Source organism: Pezoporus occidentalis, unplaced genomic scaffold (assembly GCF_034315485.1).
Source record: "Pezoporus occidentalis ecotype Australia unplaced genomic scaffold, CSIRO_AGI_Poc_V1 ctg5, whole genome shotgun sequence".
Classification (NCBI taxonomy): Eukaryota; Metazoa; Chordata; class Aves; order Psittaciformes; family Psittacidae; genus Pezoporus; species Pezoporus occidentalis.
In genome coordinates, this window is record NW_026915835.1 from 9411684 (window position 1) to 9427397 (window position 15714).

General features: G+C 35.7%; 1 protein-coding gene across 1 annotated transcript in view; it reads right to left on the minus strand.

The window, feature by feature from the left end:
• Positions 1–15714, minus strand: part of KLHL1 (kelch like family member 1) — a 205440-nt gene that overhangs the window by 36272 nt on the left and 153454 nt on the right. The window contains exon 6 of the mRNA XM_062636870.1: positions 7553–7739. Within this exon, the coding sequence (XP_062492854.1) occupies positions 7553–7739 (187 nt within the window). The remainder of the gene's footprint in view (positions 1–7552; positions 7740–15714) is intronic.

Sequence of the window (15714 nt, forward strand, 5' to 3'; positions counted from 1 at the left end):
AGAAAACATTGAGAGGTGAAACAGGATTCATTTAATAGCTATTTGCATGGTAAATTTAAAACCTATACTATGACTGTGGTAGTACAAATTATCTCCAATTAGAAGTGAAGGATTTTTCTTGATATTCTGGATACTTTTTTTTTTTCCCTAACTGAAATTCTACTTATTATTCAGTGGGGTACTGGATTAGATTAGTTCTGCATATTGTGTGCTCTATCATGGGCATTATAAGCCCTGATTAATCAAGGTTTATGTGATAATGAGAGACCTACAAAGAAAACTTTAGAATGATCAGGGTAGTTTTGCATGACAGTTTAAGTGCTGCTGACAACTCCAGTATGTATGGAACAGGGTGTCCATGTTTCTACCATCCAATATTTCTGATGAAACAGTAAAGTACTAGATCTACTAAGTTTACCTTCACCTACAAATCTGTACACCATTGCAAAATACAAATATCTATTTTTTGGTTTAGTTTTAACTTGAAAGCCTGTGAAATTGTGAAATTGTTTTGGTGAGACCTTTTCAAGTGATCTTTTAGTTATCTTTCTATTATACCTACTCTTTTTTTCTGAAGTTAAGCATATTACATTTCCTTGCTAATGATTTTTAAATCAATAATTTAGTATAAAACAGATTATCATTCACATTATTTTTCATAGTTGATTTAAGACTAAATATATGTATAGCAAGGTCATTATATATATATATATGTAATGAAAAAGAGTAAATGTATTAAAATACTGCTTGCAACTCAGTGTTTTAAGTCAAATGCAGAAATATGTAGAACCTGTCTTCCAAAGATGTTATCAAGTAGATGTAGGCCACATGAAGTCAGATAAACTTCACGAAGAATGTCTGAGACTATAAGAGCACTGTATTAATTTCAGTTAAGTATAACTGCAGGAACTCTGATATAAACGAAGTGAAAATTGCTTCAGAAACAGACACAAATGCCTTAACATCTCCCCTTGACCCAGAAACAACCTTTGTGTACACCTTTCAGTGTAGACATTTCAGCCATAAAGGAACTTTTTTTTAATGATTTTATGATTCAATACTTAAACCCATGAAGAAGGGGGGTAGTAAGTTCCACATTTATCATGACAAATTTTCTCCTTTTTTTTTTCCCTGTAAGACTTTCTGCTGATTTTGCTATACTAAAGTTGTTGCTGACTTGTACTCTGACCATTTTGTTTAAGATTTAGAGATGCTGCTGTGAGTAGGTGCAAAATGATGACCTTGATCTAGTGATCTGCAACATTACATTTTGAACTGAAAAGATGGCTACTCAAGTGGAACAAATGTGACCTAAACAGGTTACTGATGGATCTACTGAGGATAATCTCTTGGTAAAGAAAGAGCTATACAGAAAACAAGGGAACAGTTCACTATTCTTCACTTAGAATGTAAGAAATTCCTTTAAGCACTCCAAAAATTGTACATAAAAAAAAAAAAATTAGTAAAAAAAAACCAGCAACCAAAAACATTAGGATCTGCTATAAAGTGATATGAACAAATATCAGAAAATCTTTTGGAATTTAGTTATTAAGTGGGATCAGAATTCAGAATTCTCTAAAACTGCTGCAAGTTTTTCTAATAATATTTATGTTTTAAAGAGTATCAGAACTGCCAGATTTTTGACAGTGATTTTAGGTAATGATGTTAGTGTTAGGTGGTTTGTTTTACAATATAGTTTTATGTTTTACAACATAAAACATTCATGTTTTATTGAATGTTTTTATCTAGTCTAAAATTGACAGAAGTCCCTTTTATTAGTAGTATGTCATGCAGTATGCGAGTCTACCTTTGCTCATCAACAACACACATGCCTCTTCTTTAGAAGCAGTTCTGTACCCACTGGAAATTGTGTAAATAAGGTGTTAACAATAAAAAGCAGTTCTATGTGTGGACAACAGCAAATACTGGGGCAATTGCATCTACTGCAGGATGGGTGTACACCCAAGTGGAGTTCCATCACTGGAGGGGTGATGATGGTGACCTGCATGATCCTTGAAGGAATGGGTGCATGTATCTGGGTTGCGTGTGCATGTGTGTGACTAGAACTGTTTGGGAATTTGCTCAAGAAAGTTGTTCAGAAATTTGAAAAAGCTAATTCATATTAGCGTCCAGTATTGCGGTTTATCTATTGCATAACTGATATTATCCTAAACAGTTTGTCTGATTGTCAGCTAATTAGGTATCATAAGTAAATGAATAAGCTGCTTTCATCATGATTTGGTTTAAAAATGGGAACTGAGCAGTTTGGCTCTGCAACAGCACCAATTTCCCATTATTTATAAGCCTTTTATTGTTTATCATTATAGCTATACAGATGCTTATCCACACTGCTTACCTGTTGGCTCAGTTCCTGGGAGATTCTGTTTTGCTGCAATTACTGTCCTCTAACGTAAACCTGTTCTAAAGGGTGTTAACCAAAACTTCAATGGATAAGAGCCAGCTAATGCCTGGTATCCGCCGAGTTCCCTATATGGTGCCTTCTGTAGTCCAAAGTGATATGTGTGTTTGGTTTTTCAATTCAGACTGTTAAAATAAGGCAAGAGCTGAACTGAAGCTTACTTGGATCTTATGACTGAAACTACAGCCTTCTGGAGCATTTCCTAGAATTTGGCATGAAGATTTATTAGGTGGCTGAAAGTGCAAGACGGAGCTGGAGGACTGCACAGGGCAGGAGGTGCAAACATTTGAAGTCCTATCCACACTGACTATTGAGGGTGCTTCCAGCAGTAAACTGTCCCCAGAACATGCAGGATTTGTGCTGGAATAAACTATTTAGTTTACTTCAAAGCCAATCCCAGTAGTAACAATTATCAATAAAATTTGGACGATCAGAGAACATAAATTAGTGTACGGAAAAAGCTAAGACAATGTAGAGGTTCCATGCATGTGTCTTCTCTAGATCGTATACAAGGCTTCCTTTTTTTGTGCATGTATGTACTTTCATCAGTGATAAAATACCTTCACTGGAAATATCAGAAAATAGAATGAGCAGCAGGGAAGTAATGAGGAGGGACACACGGATGTTCTTGGGGGAATAATCCTCCCAATATTTCCATGAAGGCAGCAACCTCTTTCATTTCTGTTTGACTCCATAGGCTGTACCAAGAGCTGTGAATACAAGGACAATAGATCAGCAATGTGGGTAGTCTGTGGGATAATGAAATTTATCCTCTGTGTGATATCTTTGGCTTTTCCATTACATTAAGGCTGTGGAGGCTTCAAAATAGATCACTTCAGGATCTTCTCTTTATTTCAAACCATAAAGTGAATCAGCAATTTCACAAGTTAACTGCACTGAAAAAATGCCAGAGATAAAGTGAAGTAAAATAAGTACTGAAAAATTACCAGATGGCTTTACAATCTGGATTATTTTTTTTTTTTTTGTCTATTCAGAAATGCCCAGGTAAATTGAGGTACTGTAACTGCAAACTGGTCTATGAGGCTGTGTTCTGGAACATATTGAAATTCACAGGAACAAAAAGAAACAAATAATAATGTTAATAGCTACAAGGATTGGATAAGAGATTTTTGGTGCGATTTCTACATCTAATTATCTCATTAGTCATTAGCCAGTTTATTTCGTATTCCTCTGGTGAAGTAGCTAACCAAGCTCCACCTATGGTTATGCTATATGTTACAGACTCACAGAACAGCTGAGGTTGGAAAGGACTTCCTGATGTTATCTGGTCCAACCCCATGCTCAAACAGGGACATCTGAATGTTTAGTTGTCCAGAATCTTGTCTGACAGTTTTTTTTAATATCTCCAAAGTCAGAGTCTCCACAACCTCTCTGTGCAGGGTCACAGGCTCATCCACCCTCACAGTAAAAAATGTTTCCTGATGTTCGAAGGGAAAACGTTATCTTGCAGTTCGTTCTCCTTATCTCTCTTAGAACTGCACACATCACTCCAGGTGTAGCCTCATCAGTGCTGAGTAGAAAGGAAGGATCTGACAGTGAAGAGGGGTCCGGAGGGAACAGACACAGGACACCTGACCTGAACTAACCAAAGGGATATTCCATACCACAGAGTGTCATAATGTAAACTGGGAGATGTTTGGATTGATGGTGTTTGCCTTCCCAGGTAATTGTGATGGAGTTCTGCTTTCCTGGAGATTGCTAACATTTCCCTGCCAATGGGAAGTAGTGAATGAATTGCTTGTTTCACTTTGCTTGTGTGCGTGCAGCTTTAGCTTTATCAATTAAACTGGTTTATCTCAACTCATGAGTTTTCTCACTTCTGTTCTACCAATTCTCACCCCATTCCTATGGGGAGAGAGAACTGGAATATCTTTCCACCAAAATATCTAAATAGCAATGACAGAACTTTCAGTATTGCTTGATATAGACCAGTGAAGCACCTTGCCAATTTGCTATCAGAACAATTTTTGCGATAGGTTCTATGTCTAGTTACAAGGTTAATGAAAAACACACATTTAATATCAGTGTTTCTGTAAATCAACAGTTCCCCCTCTTTGTAATGATCTGTCACAATTTTATGGAAGAGATTCTTGCTCATGTAATTTTTCAATACTTTTTTAACTTGTATTTACTTGAAAACTGTGATTCAGTAAATGAACTAATCTTGGACATTGATGAACTAATCTAGGGCTATTCTAAAAGTAATATATACCAGTGGTTTTGGATCATGGTTACTCTGACACATTCATTTTCTTTTGCTTTCTTTTTCTGCAGATTCTCCTTGTCCCTTATTAGGTTATCTGCTAAGTAGTGAGGTCAGAACACTTCATGAGAGACCAGTCAGTATTCTGCCATCAATATAGCATTACTTAACTATTTATACCAATCATTTCTTTCTGTGAAAGTACATTTTACTCATAATTTTCCATATCACTATCTAACATAGACCATATACACCATATTCTATCACATGGCTTTTATTCTGCATTTGAGATTCCAAGATGGCCACAAGAAATCAGTGTTTTACCATTCTTAGAAACTGCTTATATTCATTACTTACATTTACTCACTTATTTCAGTCTAGGATCCTCCTCTGTATGTGCACTTAGTTAGCTTTTGCACAGTACCAGAGGATTAAATCCTGCTAATCCAAATTACAGAAGTCAGAGTGATGTTATGAATGGGTAAGGCGCATGGAACATTGTTAGAAGCATATACTTCTAATCTCACACATCTCATTCTATTAGTGTAAATATACAGAAAAAAAATGTTTCTTATGTATGCCTTTCAAATTAAATGAATAAATAAACAAAGGTGTGTGGAAACAGAGACTTAAAAGTGGGTTTGTACATTTAGGAAATTAAAATTACAAAATAATCTAACTTTATTCCTTTTAATTCTATCCAGTTAGTACTGTGCTGCATTAACTTTTCACATCAGGCATAATTCCAGTCACTGGCTGGTGGAGTTTAATTATTACTTATTTTTTTTATGGGAAAGGAGTTAACTATAGAACAGATTTCAAAATAAGCTTGATTTAGCATGCTAGGATACTTTTTACATGATGGGCCACATAACCTTAAAATACTTTCATAATACTAGCATTTACCCCCTGTTTTGTATGCTAGCTAATAAAGTGCTAACTTGCTTAGCTCATATAGTTCTATATGCAAATGCTTCATATTTGGTAGCAAACACCAGGAGGTAATCATTGTGAATCACAATCAAAATACATCATTGTGAATTGCAATCATTCAGGTCAGCATTTCAGTGGAAAAAGTTGTGAGGAAAAAAAAAATAAATTATTGAGGAGAGATAATACAGTGTCAGCATCATCTCACAGATCAAATATTGAGGAGTGCTTTATGAACTCAGCATGTCTTCAAAACATGTGACTAGCACTCAGGTCTCCTGCATTGACATGTGGAAGCAAGACTCACTGAACACAGATGATAGTCAAGGACGCAGCAGCATCACAAGAGGTATGAGATGAGCAGATGCAAGTTGAGTCTGCATGATCCTCAGCTGAGGCAGATCCTCAGTTATTAGAAATACACATTACATTGGCTGTAATATAAGCTCCTACTGTGTACATACTGCTGTGCCATGCCAGGCCCTATCTCAAAACAGTTTTTATCTGCTGTAAATGTTTATAAGCCGTGATTCTTTTCTTTTCAGTCTCATCCACAGAGAGCTGAACCTCTGTCACATGCTGTTCTCTCCTGCAGCTACAGAAAAGCTGCTTCTCCCTGACCTGAATCTGCAAAACAGACTGCGTGGTGTTGCTGCAACAGTGCTACACTCTGCACTGTCTTCCTACATATTTCTATTTTTATTTTCCTGTATGAACAAGGAACAGATCTGTATAGTAAACTAGAACAAATGCAGCTGCACCTAAATTGGGTTAATGGTCATGTCCACTGCCTGAATACTTAGTGTTTGTTGTCATTTTTCCTAAGTAAGAGGAAATTTGTACTTCTAGTATCTTATGATCTAAAAACTATCCTTTGCAAATTCATACCTAACATTTAGCTACACAAACATTTAGAAATGCTTAAAGGACAAATATAATCCGCATCTACAATAAGATATGCATATTGGTTCTTTCTCCAGCATTTTCCTATTCTTTCAACATTTCATTTTCAAGCAGCACAGATGTCATACATGTTTGTCATTGCTGTACCTTTATTTGAAAAACATGCAATGTCTTTTTTCAGATGATGCTGCCTGCCACCGCTGTTTAGTGAAAGAACTGCAATAACTACACCTAGAAACAGAATTCTCAAATACTGATCTAATTTTATTTTGTTTTAAAGTATAGTTTAGTTTATATTTTAATTGATGGTTCTAAAGGCATATTCTTCAGTATAAATATGAACATCAAAATGTAAGGTACTGTGGAACTTCTAGTGAATGTTAAGAAAAAGAAAAAAGTAAAGCCTCTCTGAGTATACAGGCTTATAACACAGCTAGCTTTTAATTCAAGTATTTTACTTCATTCCACCCAAGGAATCAGTGGATTAGACTTCTTACATCAATAAAAGCACATCATCATAATACCACAAGTAACCACAAAATACTTTTATAACATTTCCACTTCTTCCTACTTTTCTTCACAGTAAGATAGGGATAATTTTACTTTCCTTTACCTGCTGACTAAGTAGCAACCTAGTTTAAGCTAGTTCTCTAGGTTTTTTCTCTAAAAGATTAACAAATTTATGCATTAAAAACTATACTATTTCAGACAGATACTTAAGGATGTAATACACTGCATACCAAACTTTTTAATTGATTAGAAAAGGTGCGTACATATTTGGTTAAGTTATAAATGAAACATAATTTCTAGAAAGCTAAAAATATTTTAAACAAAAGTAACTAGATATTTTGTTAAAATTATTTCTTGAGACTATAATAATTTTGAACAAAGAATGAACAATATTATACTTTTCCTTAAATATTAGTAGCTCTTCATTGGACCAAAAGTCCTGGCAGCATTTCTTGACTGATTTAGATACCCCCACCCCAGCCTTGAAATAGAAAGTTATTTTACTATTTTCTACTGAAGAAAATGCAAAATATAACTTTTATAAAGTAACAGATATCCTCTAATACCTTTGTTGTTATCCATTCCTCCAACAGCATAAAGTGTCCCAACTGTAGATTTTCTAGGTTTAGTTCTTGGACTTTGCATGAGAGTTCTTCTCTCTGGTAAAAGGTGGTATTTCATGGCTTCCAGAATAAGCTTCTGGCATTCTAGGTCATCCTTAAAAAGCGCATGGTTTTCTAGGTCAGCCAATATCTGTAAATGACACGATCATGAATCAAAAATGCTAGAAATTCCTAGAAAAGTAATACCATGCAATGAGAGAAGATCACAAAATGGATATCATATCACTTGACTGTAGAATACAGAGGTTTGCATTGCTCTTGGAAGATCAGGAAAGTAAGTATTTAGTTGATTTTTAAAAGACTTAAGGCAACTTTTAGATCACTGTTTCACCATCCCTTAAGACTGCAATCTTACTTTCTTTTACTGAAGACACTGAAAAAAATTAAGTATTCTCTTGTAGGCTACAGCTTGACTTACTTCAGTGTTTTCCATTGCAACTCTGAGACGATCCAGAAGGCATCTCTTTGCAAGCATCTTGAATGTGCGGTCATGTAATGTAACAACAGTCCACAGTATTTTATGTAATACTTCCAGGTATACCCCTTATTTCTAAACTCAAACTAAACTAAACAACCACCACCAGCAAAACAAACCCAGAAGCCCTAATAACAGGAAAAGCCCAAAATAAATGATGACGATGACAATCATGATGATAATAATAATAATAATAATAATAATCATGGCACAAAAAACCCACAACAACAACAACAAAAAAACAAACAAAACAAAATGTCGGTGACGGATAGAAATAGTTAATGAAATGGTGTCAAATGACTGCTACTGCTGAACCCAGGACAAATGGATCCAGGCATTATTGCCCTGGCCCAGCTTGAGCCTTGGGAACAGTAAAGAAAATACCAGGTGCTGTTGCCCTGGATGGGCTCAAGCCTTGGGAACCATGAAGAAAACACCAGGTGTTAATGCCCTGCTCAGGCCTAAGCCTTGGGAACTATAAAGAGAAATATAAAGGGTAAAGATGGGTTAGCAAAACAAAGCAGGCGGTCTGCAAGATAAAGCAGGATGTGCATCTCAAAGACAGACCAAACAGTGTGAATATTTGTAACCCTTAGTAGTGTTGCTAAATCGGGATAAGGGAGTAAAAGAGTGGAAAGTTACTGCTTAGCACTTAGTACGCTATAAAAGGGATGTGAGGTGACCAATCAAAGAATGCTTGATCACGTGTAAAGGAAGTAGAATTATATAAATATGGGCTTGTCACACAATAAAGCGTCTTATGCTGGGTTCACAATGGATCGGGCATAGTCCATTTCTTCCCTCAACAAAACAAAAAGCAAACAAAAAAACAACCAACCAACCAAACAAAAAAAAAACTGAAAGAACTTGCTTGTGCAAGTTTTGGATCTGTTTTCTGCATTGCTGGCAAATTTAAAGATTAATAATCTAGATAATGACAATTGGCATAAAACCTTATAACCAATAATTATCAGAACGGATGCTCAGTGCATACAGCAGAAAGAATATTCTATAATGTTTCCAAGGAAGAAGGCTTTAAGTTTAAATTTTGAGTATTTGATTCATTTGTCTGTAGACATTTCTACTGGCTATTGAGATGCTGTATAAGATCTCACTGGACTAAGCAACTTGGTCTAACCTCATAGCTGACCCAACTGTCAGTAGGACGTTGGACTACAGACCTGTGGTATACTCCCACCTAAATGATTCTGTGACCTCAGTGATATCAGATCACAAGAGTGCAATGCTTATGGAGATTTTGTGCCATATCTGCCAGACCCATATGGATATCTTGGATACCCTAAGGAATCAGAACTTTGTCAGACTCTCAATGTTTATGTTTAGGCAATTGAGTATTACCTCTAGATGCTTGATCCCTATATTCTGCTTACTATGAAATTAGAGTGGGTTTTAATTGGATATGGCAGCATATATGTACAGTCTGGTAGATTTGTAGATCTCATAGGAAATCTATCGGGGAGACAAAATCATTTTCAGAGAAGCAGATGAAAGCCAGGAAGCAGGAAAATTTAGTTTCCAGAGTCTATGGGGTGGTATCTTCCTGAGAGACACATATATACAAATGTATGAAAATTGCTTTGCAGTTACCTAAACACAGGCAGCCAGATTCTTTTAAAGGACTGTCAGCTATTTCATCTGAACTTCAGCGGCTGTGGAAGAATGAATAACAGTCCTTTGTCAATCTGTCAGCCTTTGCAGGTAACATGCTCTGTGACATCTAAAATATTATTAGATGTAGACAGTAGACTCCTGCTTCTGATTTTAAGTGTCAGTCACAGAATTAATCTATTCAGGTCCAAAGAAAGGCATTACACACTGCAATACCTTGACTGGTGATCCAGAACTCTTATTTTACATGGCTGATGACCTAACAGACAATAGACCTGCTTATTAAAAGAAATGAGTAGGGAGGTTCATGTAGCCTACAGAAAATGTGTCTCTAGCTGTGGCCGTAAGTCAATGTGTAGGGAGCAAACCATAGGACTATTGTAAAGTATACAGTAATTTCCCTTAATATTCCCCTAATATCTAACTTTCAGATCAGGCACATTCTGAGTTGGATGTCTTTTCCGTGCGTTTTGTAATTTTCAGGGGCCTTATCTTCCATGAAATAGTTCAACCTTTGTCTGAATTTATGTAAATTTGTTGCCTCCATGGTGTTTTCACAAGTTCAACCTATCACTCACTGCATATGAAGGTTTCAAACTCGGCTCCTGTTGCATCATTTGCTTTCAATCTGTTTCATACATTTCTCCTACCAGTGCCTCTTTGATTCTTCCATTGAAAGAGAAAACAAATGACAACCCTACCATATTGGGTTCTTTATAATATTCTAGGCTTTAGTCACCTTCTATATTAGTGTCCTGGGTTTAGCAGTAGCAGCCAATTTTTCTCCTTCGTGGTAGCTGGTGCAGCGTTGTGTTTTGACTTTCAGCCTGGGAACAGTGCTGATAATACTGATGTTTTCAGTTGCTGCTAAGTAATGTTTACCCAGACTAAGGACTTTGTGAGGCTCATGCTCTGCCAGGGAGGAGGGGAAGCCAGGAGGAAGCAGAGACAGGACACCTGACCCAAGCTAGCCAAAGAGGTATTCCATACCACAACACGTCATGCCCGGGGAGGTAACTAGGAGTTAACCAGAAAGACACGGGGTCTTCTGGGTCGGACTCATTTTTCGGTGGGTGGTATCGTATTCTCTTCCCTTGTTATTTTCTCTTATCATTGTTGTCATTGGTGGTAGCAGTGGTGATTTGTGTTGTACATTGGTTGCTGAACTGTTCTTGTCTCAACCCATGGCAGTTGCATTCTTTCAATTCTCCTCCCCATCCCTCCAGGAGCAGGGAAGGGGAGAGCCCCTGGGGGAGAGGGTGGACGACACGGGCCTCGATTGCTTCCAGCCCGGCACCACTTGCTGGGAATGAGTGAACAAGCTGTCTGGCTAGATTTAAAACATGACAATTAGTTGACTGAGGAACCTCAGCTTAGTTGATCATTGCCTACATGAAAGAAGATTCATGTCTTTTTTTACCCTTGTTGGTTTTTCTGAACTTTTCAGTTTTGTTAGATTTTTTTTGTGAACAGAGCAGAACTGCACACACTATTAAAGATATTGTCAAAACATAAATTTTTGTGGTTGCATAATGATGTGCTCTGCTTTATTTTTCTTTTCTAATAATTTGTAACTTTTGAATTTCTTTTTGACTGTTACAGATCTAGAAGTTGACTTCTCCAGAAATTTGTATTTTGGAACCCAAAATTTCACTCCTGAATGGAAGTGGCTAAGCCAAAACCTATGATTTTAAATTTTTAATTAAGGATTGTTTGTTTTTTTAATTATGATGATTTTCTTCTTTATTTATTATTATTCTTTGTTGATCAGGCACATTATATTTCATTTATCTGCACTAAAATTGTAGAAATGAAGTTGTTAAGGATTCTGAGTGGGTTAAATGCTACTCACATCTTGCAAATTAGAATATCACTTTTAATATCACCTTCACTATGAGGGTGCTGAGACACTGGAGCAGGTTTCCTAGAGTAATGGTCAATGCCCTGTGACTGTCAGTGTTAAAGAGGCATTTGAACAATACCGTTAATAATATGCTTAAACTTTCTGTCTGCCCTGAAGTGGTCAGGTGGTTGGACTAGTTGATCACTATAGGCCCCTCCCAGCGGAAATTAATCTATTCTATTCTGTTCTGTTATCTTCTCTTCTTGATCTTGCAGGGGGAACAGGTAACACAAAGAAAAGCATGGGATTTATTAGTTTGCCCAATGACTGCATAAATAATACATTTACAGTATCTTAAATGAAGTAATCTTCATATCCATATGTCCTCCTTAGGATGTAAAAGTGTCTTGGGGTCAGCTGTATCAGTTATTTTTCTCCTTACTAGTAGCTTTACTTACAGTGCTTTGTTTCAGCTTTAGTTTGAGAATAATGCTGGTTGCACACCAATGTTTTAGTTGTTGCTAAGTAATGCTTATCCTGATCAAGAACTTTTCAGCCTCTCCTGCTCTGCCAATGAGGAGTGGCACAAGGAGCTGAGAAGGAGCAAAGACAGGACACCTGACCCAAAACAGCCAAAGGGGTATTTCATAGCACACCATGTTATGCCCCATATATAAACTGGGGGGAGTCACCCAGAAGGCCCAGATTGCAGCTCAGGTTGGGCTGGGTATCAGTCTGCGGGTGATGAGCAGTTGTACTGTGCATCACTTGTCTTTATTGTTCTTTTTTTTTTCTTCCCTTTTTGAGTTTTATATTCTCTCCCCTCGTTATTTCCCTTATCATTATTAGTATTGGTGGTAGTAGTAGTAGTTTTGTATTATACTTTAGTTATTGAACTGTTCTTATCTCAGCCTGTGGGGTTTACATTCTTTTGATTCTTCTCCCCATCCTGCTGGAAGGAGGGCAGGGTGGGGGCAAGAAAAGAGGAGGAGAGAGCAACCTGCTGCATGGTTCTGACTTACCAGCTGGGCTTAAATCATGACAGAAAGTAAATGCTATAATGAATATATGCTATATCACAAATGTATGACTAAGAAGGCTAAACCAAATAACAGTGTTTTTCTTTTTTATCACTAAACCTATGGACTGAACACAAAGGTGTTATCACTTAAAATACAAGAAAGTTAAAAGAATGAAAATGTGAAAGCAAAAAGATGGCTAAATTCTTTGATGATAATGTTTTCAGAGAATGTCACTAAACATGGTCCAGATAAATAGTTTTATGTAAATGTTTTCATATACATTATGCATCAATAACAAATGACCCCACAATCATGAAAGCAAAAATAAATAAATGAAAGGAAAAGTCAGACAGGATACAAATAAACTGAGAATGTATGTATCAATATATTTTGAGGACTACAAGTATCTTTCAGGATCTCTGAATAAATTGCTGTCATTGTGACAAACCTGGATTAATAACAAATGAAGGGATGAGGCCTTAAGTTTCCCCTCCTCAGCCCCCCAGTCAATAATGAATACGCTTTCTTTCATTTAGGAAGATCAGGTTTTTGAAAATTGTCATATGAACTCTATTTCTGGTGGGACAAGCACTTTTCTCATCTTACATGGAAAATGAAGTATAGAAGTCCCTCCATATATTTGTTTTCCAAAAGTGTATTTGATATTATTTTCTAATCAAACAACAGTACCTAGCATAGCAGTTCTTGTAAATGTGCATGATTATTGCATTAAGAAACCACTAAAACATCTTAGAAACAGCAACAGCAGAATAATCATAGAATGAGTTGAGTTGGAAGGAATCTTCAAAGGTCACCTAGTCCAACCCCTCTGCAATTAGTAGGGACATCTTCAACTAGACCAGATTGCATAATAAATAAGTGATTGGAAAACCAAGAAAAATATTGAGATTGGATAATATGAATTAAGCCTAAGAGAAATGTTACAGAAAAGATTAAAAATTAAATCTGCCACTCTTTTAAATTGGTCACAGACTCCCATTGTGGAATCTCCCTAGCATGTAAGTATGTTTCAAACTAATTAGTTTCTGCTGATCTATGAGGCCATATTCCTTTGGCCACACAAATTCAGTAGAAGAAAGCTAATATCGTATACATAATTATCTTATATTGAAGGATTACTCCTCAGAAATACACTTGCCTGTGTCTAGATTTCAGATAATTTTAACAAGAAAAAGCCTATTTTGGAAAAATACATTCAGTAGACAGCCATTAAGACTATGGCCAGATTACAATTTGTACTTACATTTGTAAGAGCTTTCTTGGCTAAAGCCTCAAGATGCTGGGTTGTCACAAGTCTTATTAAAATGATATGGTGCACAGGCAGAACTGACACGTGCAAAAAACAGCAGTGTTCTTTGATAGCAGTATTTTTAAAGGGGTCACTATACATGGTTGAGGTTAATAGCTCAATATAAATGTAAATAAATTTCATGTGAAAAAAATTAGACTTGAAAATATCCTTAAAATTTGATATTGACTTTTTTTTTTAACATTAAAATGGACAGCTCTCAAAGTCTGCTGTTTTCAATCAAAATGGAAGCCCCTTAAAATTTTATCAGGAAGTGCATTAAAATGCATATCACTCTAACACATTTGTCAAACCATATTATGACCTAACATATGCTACCTTCATGTCTTATGTCATGAACTTAAATATCAATATTCCACTCTTTTACCTCATAGCTGGTGAATGCTTTCACAAAGACTGTAAAGGTATTACCTAAGATACATTTCTGCTTGTTTTTACATTTAATATTAATGAGATCAGTTCAGTAAAAGAATAGTCGAACAATCACTGCGTTTTTTACTGTATTTCTTAAACTAAGTTGAGCACCAAGAAAACTGAGTCTGTGGTTAAAGTCCAATTTATTTTCAAATTTATTTACCTTCCCTAGTGTGCGGAGAAAATACAATTCTCAGGAAAGGATATTAGCTATTATTTTTAATAACTTTCCAAAGGGTTTATCCTTATAATCTTGACACCCACAATATCAGTGGAAAGGCTCAGAAACTACAGAGTACCAAGAAATTAAAAGCAAGCATTTTATAAGGTAGATGTGATAAGGATTAAATATTAAAGTGTGCTAATAAGCAGCAGTATTAAGTATACATCATAATGCCATGCTAATTTATATTTCATCATATCAAGATTTTTTTAATATATTGCTTTGTGATTTTTTTCTTCCCAATTGAAGTGCTCAACACACTACTCAGTAGATCAAAAATCAAAGATCTGAAGACAAATCACGTTCAGATTTTAAGCAGGATAATCTCTTCTCTTGTAAAATGATTTAATATACATCTGGGACTACTAACCCAGTGTACTCTGATAAGAATTAATTTAACAGAATACAGGCACAAGAAAACTGATAAATTAAATTATCAGTTTCCCCTTCACAAATTTGAGGCAATATATTATGTATGTTTTCTAATGCTTAATGGAATTAGTGGAATTGATGACAATTTTTTTTTGCAGCAAGATTATTATATCAGTAAGAATTCACGTCTAATGATCATGTTTGGTGACTTCCTACCAGACAGCTACTTCTTTATTCTGATGTTCCAATATCTACCTAGGATCTTAAGGCAAATATTTATAAGACCTTCTGACTGAGTTGCCAGGTGTTTCAAATAAAGACATAACAATCAGTGAACACTGTTCTGTCCCAAAATTCTCAGATTTCTCAGATTTCATGCACCAAAAGGGCGAAGTCTTTCCAATTATAAATACGTTTTAGGAATGAAAACAAAACAAAACAAGCCCAAAACCAAAAAAACAAATCCCCAGACTTTAAAAACAGACAGAAACCTGCATTCATTTCCTTAAAAAAAAAAAGAAAAAAGAAAAAAACTAAATATGTTTTTTTTTGTGCAAACAAACAAAACCTATAAACTATAAAAATCTATAACTAACTATATAAACTGTATAAAAAATTATATACTAACTGTAAAAGTAACAGACATATGGAGTAAAACATACTATTCCATATCAAGGCCATTTCCTAAATGTGAAGATATGGAAAAAGGAATTTTGAGAAAAATATTCATTCCTTACTTCCACCCACTTACGTTACCCATGTGAGCTGACTTGTGATAAATGATGTATTTCTGAATC